This window comes from Acipenser ruthenus, chromosome 45 (genome assembly GCF_902713425.1).
Source record: "Acipenser ruthenus chromosome 45, fAciRut3.2 maternal haplotype, whole genome shotgun sequence".
Taxonomy (NCBI): domain Eukaryota; kingdom Metazoa; phylum Chordata; class Actinopteri; order Acipenseriformes; family Acipenseridae; genus Acipenser; species Acipenser ruthenus.
In genome coordinates, this window is record NC_081233.1 from 4597573 (window position 1) to 4611799 (window position 14227).

The following is a 14227-nucleotide window of genomic DNA, read 5'->3' on the forward strand; positions in this document are numbered from 1 at the left end:
TTGATCACTACGGTTAACTGTCATGCAATTCTTACATCTTTACTCAGTAGTGACTGGTCATGCGGACAAGGCAGAGAACCACACAGACACGATGAGTTTGTTCAATTTTATTTTCACAAGAAATGTCCTTATAGCAAGCACTGCAGAGTTACAATGACAGGTCATTATTAATATAGAAAACAAATGAAACATCTATGAATACACAGTGTAAAACACAAAGGTTAATATCAAGTTCACTTTCAATGGGTTGTATCTGAAGCTATGTATGTTTTCTATTTCTTTTGATACAGCCTTAAAGTGTAAGTGGCTTCTTAGTCATTTTATTTAGATTTTTTGTAATTCAGAGTGCCCAATTATTTTACTCCTGTTTTTCTTCCCAGTTGAGAATGTCCTATTTTAGTCCCTCACCGCAGCAATGCCCACTACAGCTCAGCTGATCTGTGCAAGGCACCAATATGCTACTGTTTGGGTATGCAAGTTAACCCTTGGCAACAGTTACATGGGAACTGTGGGGCCATGCTCCCAGAGTTTCAGATTGTGTTTTAAACCATGCAGCACCTTTTCGCTGTCTGCTTTGAGACAGTACAGTGCTGTTTGCTTTGAGACAGTACAGTGCTGTTTGCTTTGAGAAAGTACAGTGCTGTTTGCTTTGAGATAGTAGAATGCTGTTTGCTTTGAGACAGTACAGTGCTGTTTGCTTTGAGACAGTACAGTGCTGTTTGGACTGCAACACACCCTTTCTCAAGAGCAATAGTATGAAGCAGTGGGGGCCAGCAGGCCTGATTTCTTTGGTATCAGGAAGTATGTATAAGGAGCTGGCAACTAGGATTCTACAGATAAGATGGATTTTGACATAGAAGTAACCTGTCACCATTGAAGAAACTGAATCACTACAAGGATTGTGAACAACATAAAAGGGAGATAAAATGACATCTGAAGCTACTTGAAGCAGTTAAAGGTTTGTGGCTAGGACTCAATACAAGGGTGCAAGGTTTGTTCATTCTGTTTTTATCATTGTGGTTTTTTAAACAGTAAAACAGTACAGTACCAGGACTAGCAAATGTTGTTACAATTGTAAGAAAGGGGCTTGATGAGGAACGCAGCACTTCATTCTTTGATTCCCATAATTGTTCCATAACAAAATAAATACAAGTAACTAAAAAACCCCACAAGCTCACTGCTTTATGTTGATCATTCGAATATCTTAAAGATCCTATACAATTGAAAAACAACTCTAAATAAATGTATGCATTTCTAATATCACCGCAAAAATAACAAAGACCCAGCAGATATTTTGGAAATAAAATTCAAGAAAAACAGTCCAGGCACAATTCACTTAAGGTTAGGTTGTTGGACTTTTTGATGGGCACAAATATTGGCTTTTTAAAGTTAGGTACATGTATATATATTTACAGTTCATGTCAATATTTTTCAAGTTTTATTTTTTTGAAAATTTAGTGTGACCAATTATTTTATCCCTGCTTTTACCCCCAATTTGTAATGTCCAAAAATGTTTTCCCTTACCGCAGCAATTCCCCACACAGCTCAGCAGAACTGAAAGTTCACCGGACGCGCTCCAATCACACGACTAAGCCAGCATCCTCTTCTACACCCAGGAACTCACGAGCAGATCAGCGAGCTACCAGCCTCTGGAGGACAAAGGCCAGCCCTGCAGGTGTCCGCTCTGAGCTCACTAGGTGCCTGGCCATCTAGGCTTGCTGTGGTGTGATGAGGAGAAACAGTCCCTGCCAATTTTGCCTCCCTAACCCATGGGAGAGCCAGAGCCAACGCGATGCTCCCTTCAGAATCCCCATTAGTGTGTTTAATAACTCTATACAATCTACCATTCAATAATGTTAACACTGGCTGGTATCAGTCTCATATACTGAATACCAGACACCCTACAAAAGCCAACAACTTAACCTTTAAACACAAAGTATTAAAGAAACTCATTGGTAATAAAAGCATGTGGTTTAAACTTAAAATAACAAAATAGCACAATGAAAGAACTAGGAAGAAACAAGTTGTTTTCAAACCATTGCAGTGCTACACAGTGACATCCAAGGTCGCCATTATGATGCACTTTGTGCTTTCATAAGAAGTGTCTATGTTTGATTGAATTAACTATGGTCTGACCAGCCCCTGCCCCTGCCCCTTCCTCTTCCTCTTCCATGTTCTGTACCTTGATAATTGCTCCCACCACAAGGGCTATCCTCCCCACCTCTGTGCATATTGTAAGCCCCGCGAGGACTATCCATCCCTCCTCTCTGCATACTGTATGCCCTACGAGGACTATCCCTCCCTCCTCTGTGCATATTGTAAGGCCCACGAGGACTATCCCTCCCTCCTCTGTGCATATTGTAAGCACCGTGAGGACTATCCCTCCCTCCTCTGTGCATATTGTAAGCTCCACGAGAACTATCCCTCCCTCCTCTCTGCATATTGTAAGCCCCACGAGGATTACCCCTCTCACTTTGGGTGACCTGGTTCATCTCTGAATGTCCCGGTTGTGACTGAGAATTCAATGCATGGCCAACAGCTGAACACAACCAGTCTTTAATTGTACCAAATACTCCTTTTCCTTTTTGTTTCTGTGGAACTGAATACTGCTGCCACTCTTCTGGTAGGACCTCTCCTCTGAAAACCTTTTCCATTATCTCTGCCCGCTTTCTGACTTCCATCAATACCTGGATGCGATCCTGAAAGCCAGGCTTGGCTTCCTGTTTCTCTGACTCGATCATTAGGTCAATGTAATCTGGGGTGGAGAGTGGATTTGGCCTCAGAGCGATTTCTTTCAGTCTTCCAAGGCATCGGTGTGATTCACCAATAAGACCGTACACTATCTCCTGAACTACAGCAAACTCATTTTCAAGATTTTGAAATATATTTTCTGTAGTCATTACTTCTCCATGTGCAGTCTCAAATCGTTCTTTCAGCTCACTGTATGTTTTCTTTTCCTTTGTGATGACATAGCTCCATTTGTACTTTTGGTTAAAGTGAACATTCCAGATACATTTGCCAGGACAAATTTTGCAGTAGCCTGTCTTATCCATGGCGCAGCATTTATCCTTGTCTTTGTCATTTGCATAGATACAATGATCATGACACGTGAAGTGACAGTTTTGGCAGTTGGTTATATAGCCACTTGTATTTTCTACCTGGACTGGTTTTGTTATTTCAATTTCATACTCAAAGTCCTTATTGGCCTCCATTTCCGCTTGATGTTGTTCCAAAGCAAGCTTAGTCTTTTTTATTTCATCGAGTGTTGTCAGACCAGCATTGATTTGGGGTTGCAAACCCTCCACAACCACTTCCAGCTGCTTTCGCTCTTGAAGAACTTCTTGTGTTAGAACTAAGCTCTTAGTTTCCATCTTCACCAGGGAATTGAAGAATTTAGAAAAGCTAACTGAGCCCATCTTCCAGAACATTTTGTCAAAGTCATTGCTCTGAATATCTTCACTAGCTGACTTACTGGGTCCTGTATTGTCAACGAACAGAGCTGAGTTGTTAAATTTGAAGTAAATCGGGTCTCCTGCTGTATCTCTTGAACAAGGTATACAGGATACTTTGATTGCCTCAAGAACCGGTGGCTTCTGTCCATCTGCAAAGGTGACCAGCATGACAATGTTGTCGGCAATATCTTTCCCAAATATGGAAAGAACGGAGTCAAACACGTATTTCTGTGTGTGGGTTAGGCGAGCAAGCGAGGCCTGAGTTACGAAGCAGACGGCATCAATATGGTCAATACCTCCAGGTTGAGAAAAAAAGTCACGGACCAACTCAGTGATTCTTTGGTCGTGTTTTATTCCTCTTGTGTCTCCGAATCCTGGAGTATCTACAATAGTAAGGGAATATGGAACCTGAAATCCATTCATATGATTAATTTTGTATGCAGTGACCGCTGCTGTCTGACTTTCAGCCTGGGATTTCTGCTTCCCTTCGTCAATTAACACAAATCGAAAGTCATCCTCCCATTCTACTCCCAGGATGTAGTTGATCATCCCGTTGATGAGTGTAGTTTTACCTGCCCCAGTGGCTCCAATTAGCATAATCGTCTTGTTATGTTTTTGGCTTGCTTTTCCAAATGTATGTCTTCTGCAGTATCCATCCTTGTCTAGCTTCTCTTCCCACAGACTCATATTGAACAAGGAAAGTTTTGTGTTTGAATTCACTTTACTTTTTCTGCTCATTTTATTACGAACATGTTCAGCAAGTCTTCCTGGCTTCCTGTCAGTTAAGCCTCCCCTTTGAGACGTGTCATATCTCTCTTTCCTGTGTTTGGGATCTCTTTCATACTGTGGGGTATGAACACTACCTTGGTACTGGTTAGTTTCTGATCTCGCTCCCATGCCTTTGTTCTGTTTATTCCTGTTGGTGTTTTGCGATGTGTCTATATTTTCCGTAGAGTATGGACCTTGTCCAGTCCTATCTCTAACCACAGCACATTCTTTCGTGCTTGGTGGAGCTGGTTCTGTGGAGCCTGTTAAACTGTCAGACTGGCTTGTGGGAAGTGTGGTCACATTGGCACTTATCTCACTAGATGCACTGACTCCTGCTTTACATACTGCTGAATATCTGAATTGGTACTGTATGTTGGGAAGTAACCCATTCACAGTAAATGGTTCAGCTTTGTCTGGGGTTTCTACCAATGCCCAGATTTCTTTTTCCACATCTCTATACTCTACCTTGTACTTTTCTACTTCAGCAGCACCGTGACATGGTGGCATTAACTTCAGTGTAACACTGTTGTGTGTATTGTTAACAATCTGTGGAGGGTCAGGCTTTGATAGAGGTTCAAAGTTTGTGTTCTCCAAATAACCTTCATCATACAGGTAAATTGATGCTCCTTCATAATCTGTATCTTCTTTGGAAGCTACAATGAATTTAATGTGCTCTGAAGCCGCGTTGGCTTTTGAGAATTCCAAGAAAAGCCTGGCGTAGCTCCGCATCCTTTTGGAAACTGCTGGCAATTTGAACCACTGCTGTCCTACTTGCTTTTCATAATCATAGGGAGTGGCTACCTGCCCTGGTAGGTTCTCATTGTTTTGGGACTGCAGGTAGTTTGACAGGTCTGACAGATAGGTTTCTTCATTTTGCAATGAGGTAAACATGAAGCATACAACGTGTTCTGCAACTGGATCTAAAACCTCTTCAATTAGCTTCTTTTCTGATGACATCATTTTCAGATTATTTAGCATTTTGACGTAAGATTGTATGACTGCCATCTCTTTATCTTTGTCATCCAGCCATGCCTTCAGTGCACTCTTGCTGAATGGTGACTGTTCTCTGGTTTTCAGGATGTCCACAATCACGTCTTCTGTCTCTTCACCTCTACGGATCAATGGAATCATTCTTGATAAATGTTTCTGGAAACACAATTTGTACTCTAAGCAGAACTCTTTGAATTGCTGCAACTTTTTATTAAACACAGAGAACTTCAGCGTAACTTCATCTTTCATCATGTCAGTGCACAGCATTTCATATTCATCCAGCTCTTCCAGAACAGCCTGTAAAGAATCAACTAGATCTCCACGTATTTCATGAACAAGCTGGGCAGCCCTGGAGTCTACATCGTTCAAGGGGTGAAGCCACACTTTCACTGGCACAGCATTCTCTCCATTTTCACCCAGTAAGTTTGGTAGAGTGGAATATATGTCAATGGCTTCTTGAAAGGTCACAGGATTCTTTGGCAGTGGAAAATCTCCATGAAAGGTGCAGTTGATTTCAGAAATATTTAATGTTTCTTCCTCTTTTAGGTCACCGTTCCCTTTATCTATTAGTTTGTTTTTGATCAGTAACTTCAGTTTTCTGCGGATGTCGTCCTTGTTCTCAGAAGGAAGGACTTTGCAATCAAACACAAGAAACACCTGCGCTCCATGCAGCACTGCAGTAACGACATGTGTTGCTGTGCCTTTGTCAAATACTTCTGGGTAGGAGATACTGTGCTGCCCCATGTTAGCCATGTTCAGTTCCTCAAATTGAACTGATGTTCTATATAACAGAGTAACTCTGACACATTCTCTAGATTTGCTTTTATAAGTCAAGTATTCTGCTGACCCTTTTAAATCAACGAGCCCACTTAAAATGCTTGCCTTCAATGGCGGTGCAATGCTCAAAGCTGCAGCTTTGTCCTCAGGGGAGTCTGCTGTGATCAGTTGGGTATCGGTACCAGGTTGAGGTTGAAGGTCAGCATTGTTCTTCAAGGCTTCTGAATCCCACAGTGTGGTCCCTGCAAAATATGTACATGCAAGTTTAACAAATGTAAACACTCCAGCGGGTACACAAACCTTTCAGAGAATGCCAAGTCTACCTTGCGGTTTGGATTCTCAAGGTTTTGTTAATGAACAAGTCCAACTACAACAGTATGCACTATAATCCCTTAACCTGTATTTTCAGAGTAATCATATTTAAGACGTATTTCTCAGCAGTTATTAAATAAATAAATACAAAACAAGAAAAGCTACATTTTTTTCAGCTTTACAACTGAGTACCAATCAATGGGAATTCAGTTCTGCATTGAGTGATGTAACAGCTGATTTGAAGCTAATTTTCCTTTTACCAAGCTGTGACAGAGACAGAATGATTCTTGGTGATAAATCTCCCTTCTGACTGTGAGGGCGCTGTGTAAAGGGAACAGAGTGCCCTGGACTGGATGGCCAGACAATTCATTCCCAGGGTTAGGCGGAAGTCAGCCATCTAGAAAGGGGGTGGAGCTATGGTACACTAAATTATCAACCCAGAAGGAAAACGATGTGGCAGCCACGGAATGGAGGAGCGGTTGCAATCGTTAACCAAGGGGGCATGATTGACGGTATATAAGAGGACATAGCGAGGCGATCTGTTATGGTTAACGCTGAACCGGAAGGAGAACCGTATTGTTATTAGTGAGTGTTTTGTTTGTTTTGTCGTTTCTAGATTTGTAACCGTAGACCGAGTTTCGTGCGTGCGTAGAAAAAACTGTAAATGTGAAAAGGGACTCGAGCGTGTGCAGAACAGAACCGTAAGTGTAAATTAGAACCGTAAGTGAAAAAAAAATTGAGAGGTTGTATTTTTTTCATTTTACAGTTCAAACTGCGATTCTGCTCACTCGTATTTTTGAAAGCAATTTCATTCTCAAAAGTGGTGAGCGAGCAGAAAGCAGATTTTTAAGCATAGACTGAGTTTCGTAAGTGTAAATTACAACCGTAATTGTATTTATTTCCCATTTTACAGTTACAAACTTTGTTTTACAGTTACAAACTGCATTTTACAATTACAAATCGCGTTTCTGCGCTCATGGATTTTTGATAGCTATTTCACGCCATGTGTTTGCCGTTTCCCCGGAGCCGGGATCCACTCAAACAGTTCAACCAGCCCTTCCCGGGTCAACTCCACGACAACTTATCACTCCAAACTTCTCTGCCCAGATGTCTGCTTCTCCAGGACCATCACCGGATCCCTTGCCTTTTCCCTGTCATCCAGCACAACAACCAGCTCACTCTCCTGTCCGCCATAACTCCCGCCTGGCCACTCGTTGCTCCGCAACTCCTGACATCAGAGACTGGACGATCTCCTGGCTCTAGCATTATCTTCGTAGCAACAACATCCCATTGAAATCTACAGCACGTAATCTACAGCAGGCCCCCATAGTGGCCCCTTCTTTGTCCAATGCCTTTCACCTTCTGCCTTGTGAGCTGCAGGTTTTCAACAGGACCTCACTGCCGCTTTCTATTATATACCTCAAAAGGCCGCCCAGCAGGGCCCTGCTTTTCTGTCCACTCTTCCATCCTTTCCAGCAGTCCAGCCAAAACCTGCTTCCTTTTCCTTTCCAAACTCGCAGCAAGCACCTGCTTTTCTTAACTCCACTTTGGGTTCCCAGCAAGCCCACTCAGTAGTTTCCGTGTCCCACCTCAGCCAGGCCCAGCTTTCTTTTCATCTTCCTTCCCCACGGCCATGGGTGTCCAGCAGGCCCCCATAGCCGCTCTCTCCTCCTACCCTGCCTTCTCAGTGGTTCCATAACCACTCTGTACTTCCTCCCTCTGCAGTGTCCGGTTAGCATTTAAAATCATGCCCATTGCTCCTGCGCTCTGGCACCTCTTCGGAGTACAGTGGCGCTCCAAATGTTACTTTTCTGTTCGCCTGACGTTCGGCTGCAGAAGCAGCCCAAGATATTCGATACCCTGTCAGAAGCACTATGCTGGATCCTCCTTAACAACTACTACATTCCTTTTCTGCTGCATCTCTTCGATTTTCTTCTCATTGGCTTGCTCACGCTCCCCCTGCCCAGAACATAACAATCCTCAAATCATTATTGGCAAATCTGGTTACAAGCCCTTTTCTTTAACCACTGGACCACCCATCTCCGTCTTTCTCACCCTCAGACCTGCTGTTTATTAACGAAATGGAACTATCGTCAGCCGCCACTGGTTCCTCTTTCTCCTTTGCCAGATTCTTTCCAGGTACAGATTCGCAGCTGAGCAGTTCTCCTGTCATTCCTTCAGAACCAGAGCAGCTTCTTCAGCTTCTCGCCACAGAGTTCCAGACTCCCTTATCAAACAGTTAGGTCCTCCAGTGCTTACCAAGTTTACATTAGAAAAATATTACAGATATTAAAAATGATTTTAGTAAAATGTGCTCTTAAGCGTTAGTAGCCTGCCCGGAGGAAGGGTAATCAGATCAGCCATGGATTCCCAGAGGTTTACTGCCCAACTGAGGTTTTGTTTTCCTCTCCTGCGCACTGATGATCATTTGTTAAAGGTTGGATAAACCTTCAAGTGGGCTATATTCAATACTACTTGCGGCACTGAGACCGGCTTGTTCTTTTTGGGGGGCGCCACGGCCAGGCCGCGAGCCCTCAAACCAAGTTAGGTTTGATGCCAAATGAATGTGTATATACAGCATACTTCTCTGTAAAATCGCATACTCTGCATTCTCTTCAAAAATTTTTGTACTAAACATTTTGTGATTGGTTTTTCCCAAACTACTGAATGATAAATTGTATTTGCACCACGAGCACTTCAGCACTCACTTTGGACTGGTGACCGTGTTTGTATATTGTGGGTGTATTTGTGACAGGGCTGGGAGCCCTGCACATGAAAAGGGGGCAGGGCAAATCCCTGCTGTTTATATGTGTTGTACTTTATTGTTTGATTTAAAATGTATTGTTTATTATTTAAAGAAAATGTTTGTTTATTTTAGAACGGGGTACCCCTGCCCCTGTGTATATTTATAGGATGGCAAAGCCCTAATGTCTGTTATTGTTTAGAAGCGTGGATGGGGAAGCCCCATCCACACAAAAACCTCAGCAGAAGGTGACCATCTCCCAAGTGTCGAAAGAAAAAAAAAAATATTGTTGAAGAGAAGTTTCTGTAGCCATAAGAACGATCTGTTGACTGTCATGATCGCTGTGCCTGTGTGAAAGGGTTATGATGGCATTATACCGGCATATATTGCGTACTTTCGTGCTGTGTGAATGGGTATTTTAAAGAATTTATTTAACGTCTCTGAGACGGCTCAGTAGCAGCATTTGTGTGTGAAAGGGGTATTGGACACAGTGCTAGAATTTCAAGCAACAGCCACACAATTCCCCCTTCAGCTAAACCCAGAGCCTACACTATTCTGATGCGTGGTTGTGGCAATGTGCCCCGCCCCTGTGTGCATTTGTGTGTTATGTGTTGCCTGATCACTTCACGTGCATTTAAAGTATGTAATAATATGTGAGCACGGGGTTGCACAGAATTAATTCACGTGCTGGGATTCAAGTGAATAATTAATTAGTAATTGAATCCCAGCACAACAGTATATATAGATGCACGTTTCTTTCACTCGGGGTTGTGTGTTCAGGGCGAAGGAACGGGAGAGAGTGAGGAGATAATCAATAGAGAAGCAATTGCTACGTGGTACGTGTTTGTTTAGTGTTCGTCCCTGTGTGTCAGTGTCTGTTTGTTTTGTTTATCTGTTTATTTTGGCATAAGTGCCGTGTCCTGTTTTGTGTTCAAACCTTTTATTTTCTGTTCTGTTTATTTATTAAATGCTGAGCGAAAGCATTCGCTCAGCTCCACCAAACTCTACCTCTCGTTTTGTCTGTTTATTTCCTGCTTCTGGTCTGACGCCACCCACTCCGGCCGTCTTTGTGACAGTGGTGTATTCACTTCATTGAAATACTCTGACTCACATTCAGATGCACAGTTGCAATTTTCAACACTCTGCAGTTAATACATAGCCCGCAACTTAAAAACACAGCTCAAATTAAATACACACCCGCATTTACTTGCGCTTGCCAGCTCTTTATACATAGGCCCCAAAGAGTGGTGAGGGTATGGAATGGTTTACCTAGTCATGTTGTTGAGGCAGAATCACTGGGGTCCTTTAAGATCCGACTGAGATCAATCAGCTGCTAGAACCGGACGAGTTTAGATGGGTCGAATGCCCACCTTGTTTGTACATTTTCTTATGTTCATATGTTAGGGAACCCTTTGTTTTTTGTTGAGTAATGAACCTGTTTTATACCATTTAAATAATACCCAACAGCTTCAGATTTCTTAAAGGTAATTATGAGTATCTTAAAATTCATTACAGAACTCCCTAGCATTCAAACACCCCAGTCTCCTTACCATAAACAAATTCTGCAGTTAAAAAGGACCCTGTATGTATGTCTAACATGAATCGTGATTCAGAAAAGGCTGAGAACCCCTGTATTGCAGGACAGTACATACATACAGAATCCTTTTTAACTGCTCCCTGGATTGGTGGATTGGTTCATTTAGATATAGTCTCAAAAAGAAATCAAGAATTATCATTTGTTTCTATGATTTGAATAGTAGGCAGATCTAGCTGAAGACAGTGCAGCCTGTACTTCAAAAGATTCTTTCCAGGCGAGATAATGGACCTGTAAATTGGTGTCTTTCCATCTACCTTCTAATTTATGACACGCTCATTTAAGCATATGTGTTGTTTCATTAAACCAAGAGGAGAAACTTTTAAAGACCACTTTCAGATTTTTTGAAGGATGCTACAGTATCCAAGATATTAATTAGAGTGGTGTCCTAATTATCTACTAACTCTTCAACCGATCTTAATGGAATAGGAGCTGGAGCAGGCAAGGCTTCCAAGAACATAGCAGTAATTGACGAATTATAAGAACGCGATTGAATACACAGCGCATTGGGTGATTGATAGAACTAGGTAATGATATTTCAAAAAGAACAGCAGAGTGGTTTGAAAACGCGAGATCAGCATTTAATAGAGTCTGAATATTTAAACCACGAGTGATAACTAAGTGTAAAGTATGGCCATATGTATGGGTAGGACCAGTGTAACATTTTGAGTCAACCCAAGTGACTCTAGCAGCATCCAAAAAGCTCTAGCAAGGGGATATCCATCCACACCTACATGCATATTAAAGTCACCCACTGAGAGAAGGAGAAACCAGATGGACAAACTTCTATAGTGCTGAGTTCTCATTCTGTTTCAACCAAGTCTCTTACAGAGGTCGCGTTAACGCAAAATGTTGTGTCCTAGATGCAAAATAAATCCATTGGATGGTGTGGAAGGGTGTGGGTATTCACTGACACGGGAGACAGAAGGTTGTAATTGAAACACCTCTCTGGTGCCATTTCATTATTATTTTCTTTTGTTTTGTTTATTATCTGCCCGATGGCGCTGGTTCTGCTATCCTCAATACCAACGATAGTAAAGGGTTTGCACTTATTTTATGCAGCACGCGCAGGTGCTTAAAAATAATAATGAAAACGAACGGTGAAAGAAAAAGGGAAAATTAAACACAGTAATAAAAACTACAAACAAAAGGTGCTGCTTATGCAGAGTCCCCCACTGCCGCTAAACCGGTCAGCTCGGGTCTCCACCCTATGCTCTGCTATTCACTATACACTGGGGTGGCCAAGGTTCTCCCAGCTACCTACACACATCCCCTCGGGTACGTAACAATCACCTCTCTCTTATTTACTATCGGCTGTCTTCCTCAGCAGTGCTTGCTTGTCCCGTTCTGTCGCTCCAGCAGATGACGTTCTTTCACACCCTCACCCAACCTCTCTGTGTCACTGCCATGATTGACAGGCGGATCTTACGAGGCTCTCGACCTCCCCCTGCAGGATGGTGCATGCGCCAGATAGCCAGCACAGATCTCCCCGTTACAGATGGAAAAATATTTTGTCTTGCGTTCATGGGATGCACAAAATGGGAAAGGGACGCAGACATACATATTTGTGGTAATCTATTACACTGCAGCAAAATGACCGTACAATACTTGTTGTTTAAAAAAAACTGTAATATAACCGCATTGATTAAGGTACACTCAAGTCCTGTCGGTGGCAGCAATAAGCCTCATATTTGGCTTATGCAGCAATATTAAGAAGGATGTTTACTTTTAGACGTTTCTGGCGCCAGACCAGTGTGTCTGTGACAATAATGCGAAGCAGCTGTCAATCAGAAGTTTTTTTGCTAAGCTGGGGATTCTCATGAAGATCAGCCATCTACTTCTGACTGTACAAGTACTACAGTGACCAATAAGCAGCAGTAATGCTAAAAAAAACGCAAACGAAAAATATGTTCTCATAATTTGAATGGGAGATGAAGTACCCGTGGCTTGTTTATGGAGACAAGATGTACTGTAGTGTATGTGTGTGGGTGCATGTGTGTGGGTGCATGTGTGTATGTGTGTGTGTGTGTGTGTGTGTGTGTGTGTGTGTGTGTGTGAAAAAGCTGCTGGGTGAAAAAATGCATATACACCAGATGTACAGATTTTCAATGCTGTTATTGAAATGCAGAAAAATATGAAAACATACGTAGATGAAGGCAACAACCAGTGCTTAGAATCCCGTCTCATCATGTGAACGGTCTACTGTTAGTATATAGCATAAAGAAAAGTGTGTCTGTGTTAATATGTATATCTATACATAGAGACTGTTTAAACTACGATAAAGCATAGAGTTGAAATGTTCATAATGTACCAAAATGCACACCTCTGGAGTTATTAGCCTTTGTGTTAACAACTGATTGTTTAGTATCTGATGGATGGGATGCAGATTTTTGTGCATGTGCATTTGAGGAACACATGAACAGAAAAGCTAGCGCAACCTCTGCTCTTAGGACAGATTTAATACTGTATAGCAAAATACCTTGTATTGAGTAATGCCAAGCGTAGGGTAATCAGTTCAGAGCTATTTGAGCTACAGGACGTTGTAGTACTGTAGCAATTTTTATATAATTCTCATGACAACCCCGGGAAGAGGCTGACAAATGATAATGGGGTACTCACTACCCCAATAGAGTCAATCATTTGTGAAGTTTGGTCATGTAAATTGAGGTCATGAAGCACAAGAATTCATTTAGTCAAGAATCTTTAAGATAGGTCTCAATAGTATCTGCCAATTTAACTGAATCCCTCTTATTGGGTTGCAAACTATCTTAGAAAAAAAACAGGTCTCCCCAAAAAGCTATCTCAGTTATCAAAAAAACATCCTTACATCCACCTGGTGGATTTATTAATCCTTATTTGAGTCACTTTGTCACGTGGAGCTACAAAATGGATCCATTTTCTTGGCATGACAGGTGGGTAGGTATTTAATTGTCAATTGAAGTGTAATTGAACTGATCTGTCTTTGATTCCAGCTAAATATGTTGTTTTCCCTACATTGATATAAAAATATGCAATTGCTTTACAAAGCAAAACAACTAACAGTGGTACACCAAATGTTTCTTTACCCTAAAAATGTGCTTCTGCAACGGTCTGATACGACATTCAATGTGACTCCAGTCTTTCCTGTCAGCATATTTATGTACAATGTCAACATTCACACATGCACACACACACACACACACACACACACACACACACACACACACACACACACATCACCTGTCAGGCAGCAATGGTTACCTGGAATAATGGCATCGGAGCGGCAGTCGTAAAGCACTCCTAGCTGGAAAGATCTTCCAAGAGTTGGCAGCTCTAGACAAGTATTTTGTTTGGCTGCCATTATGCAGCTTTTAGGGATGTGCCACATAATTGGTATCTGAAAAACACAGAGTGATATTTCATGAAAGCTTATTAGAAAAGAAGTTAAAGTGGTAGCAGACAAAGGTACAGAATTGCAACAGCATAGCACTGGTTGCCTGGAAATGCCTCTTCTTAAATGCCACTATTAGAGAAAGTGATTATACGGCCTGTTCTCAAATGACAATGACAGTACAAACAAAAAGAATGGAGGGACCATTGGGGATGAGTGAC

At 42.0% G+C, this 14227-nt stretch overlaps 1 protein-coding gene across 1 annotated transcript; it reads right to left on the reverse strand.

Annotated features, from left to right (window-relative positions):
• Positions 1 to 80: 80 nt before the first annotated feature.
• LOC131720927 (uncharacterized) lies at positions 81 to 14009 on the reverse strand. The gene is made up of 2 exons (XM_059013424.1): positions 13877 to 14009; positions 81 to 6229 (listed from the first exon to the last, which is right to left on the reverse strand). Exons 1-2 carry the CDS (start codon positions 14001 to 14003, stop codon positions 2121 to 2123), a joined length of 4236 nt encoding a protein of 1411 aa, XP_058869407.1. The 5' UTR covers positions 14004 to 14009; the 3' UTR covers positions 81 to 2120.
• Positions 14010 to 14227: the final 218 nt, after the last annotated feature.

Bases quoted from the DNA above. Each gene is read 5' to 3' on its own strand.
- LOC131720927 (XM_059013424.1), bottom strand. From the start codon at position 14,003: ATGTGGCACATCCCTAAAAGCTGCATAATGGCAGCCAAACAAAATACT. The intron at 6,230-13,876 runs GTAACCATTGCT...CATATTTTGCAG, and splicing joins CTCCGATGCCATTATTCCAG to GGACCACACTGTGGGATTCA.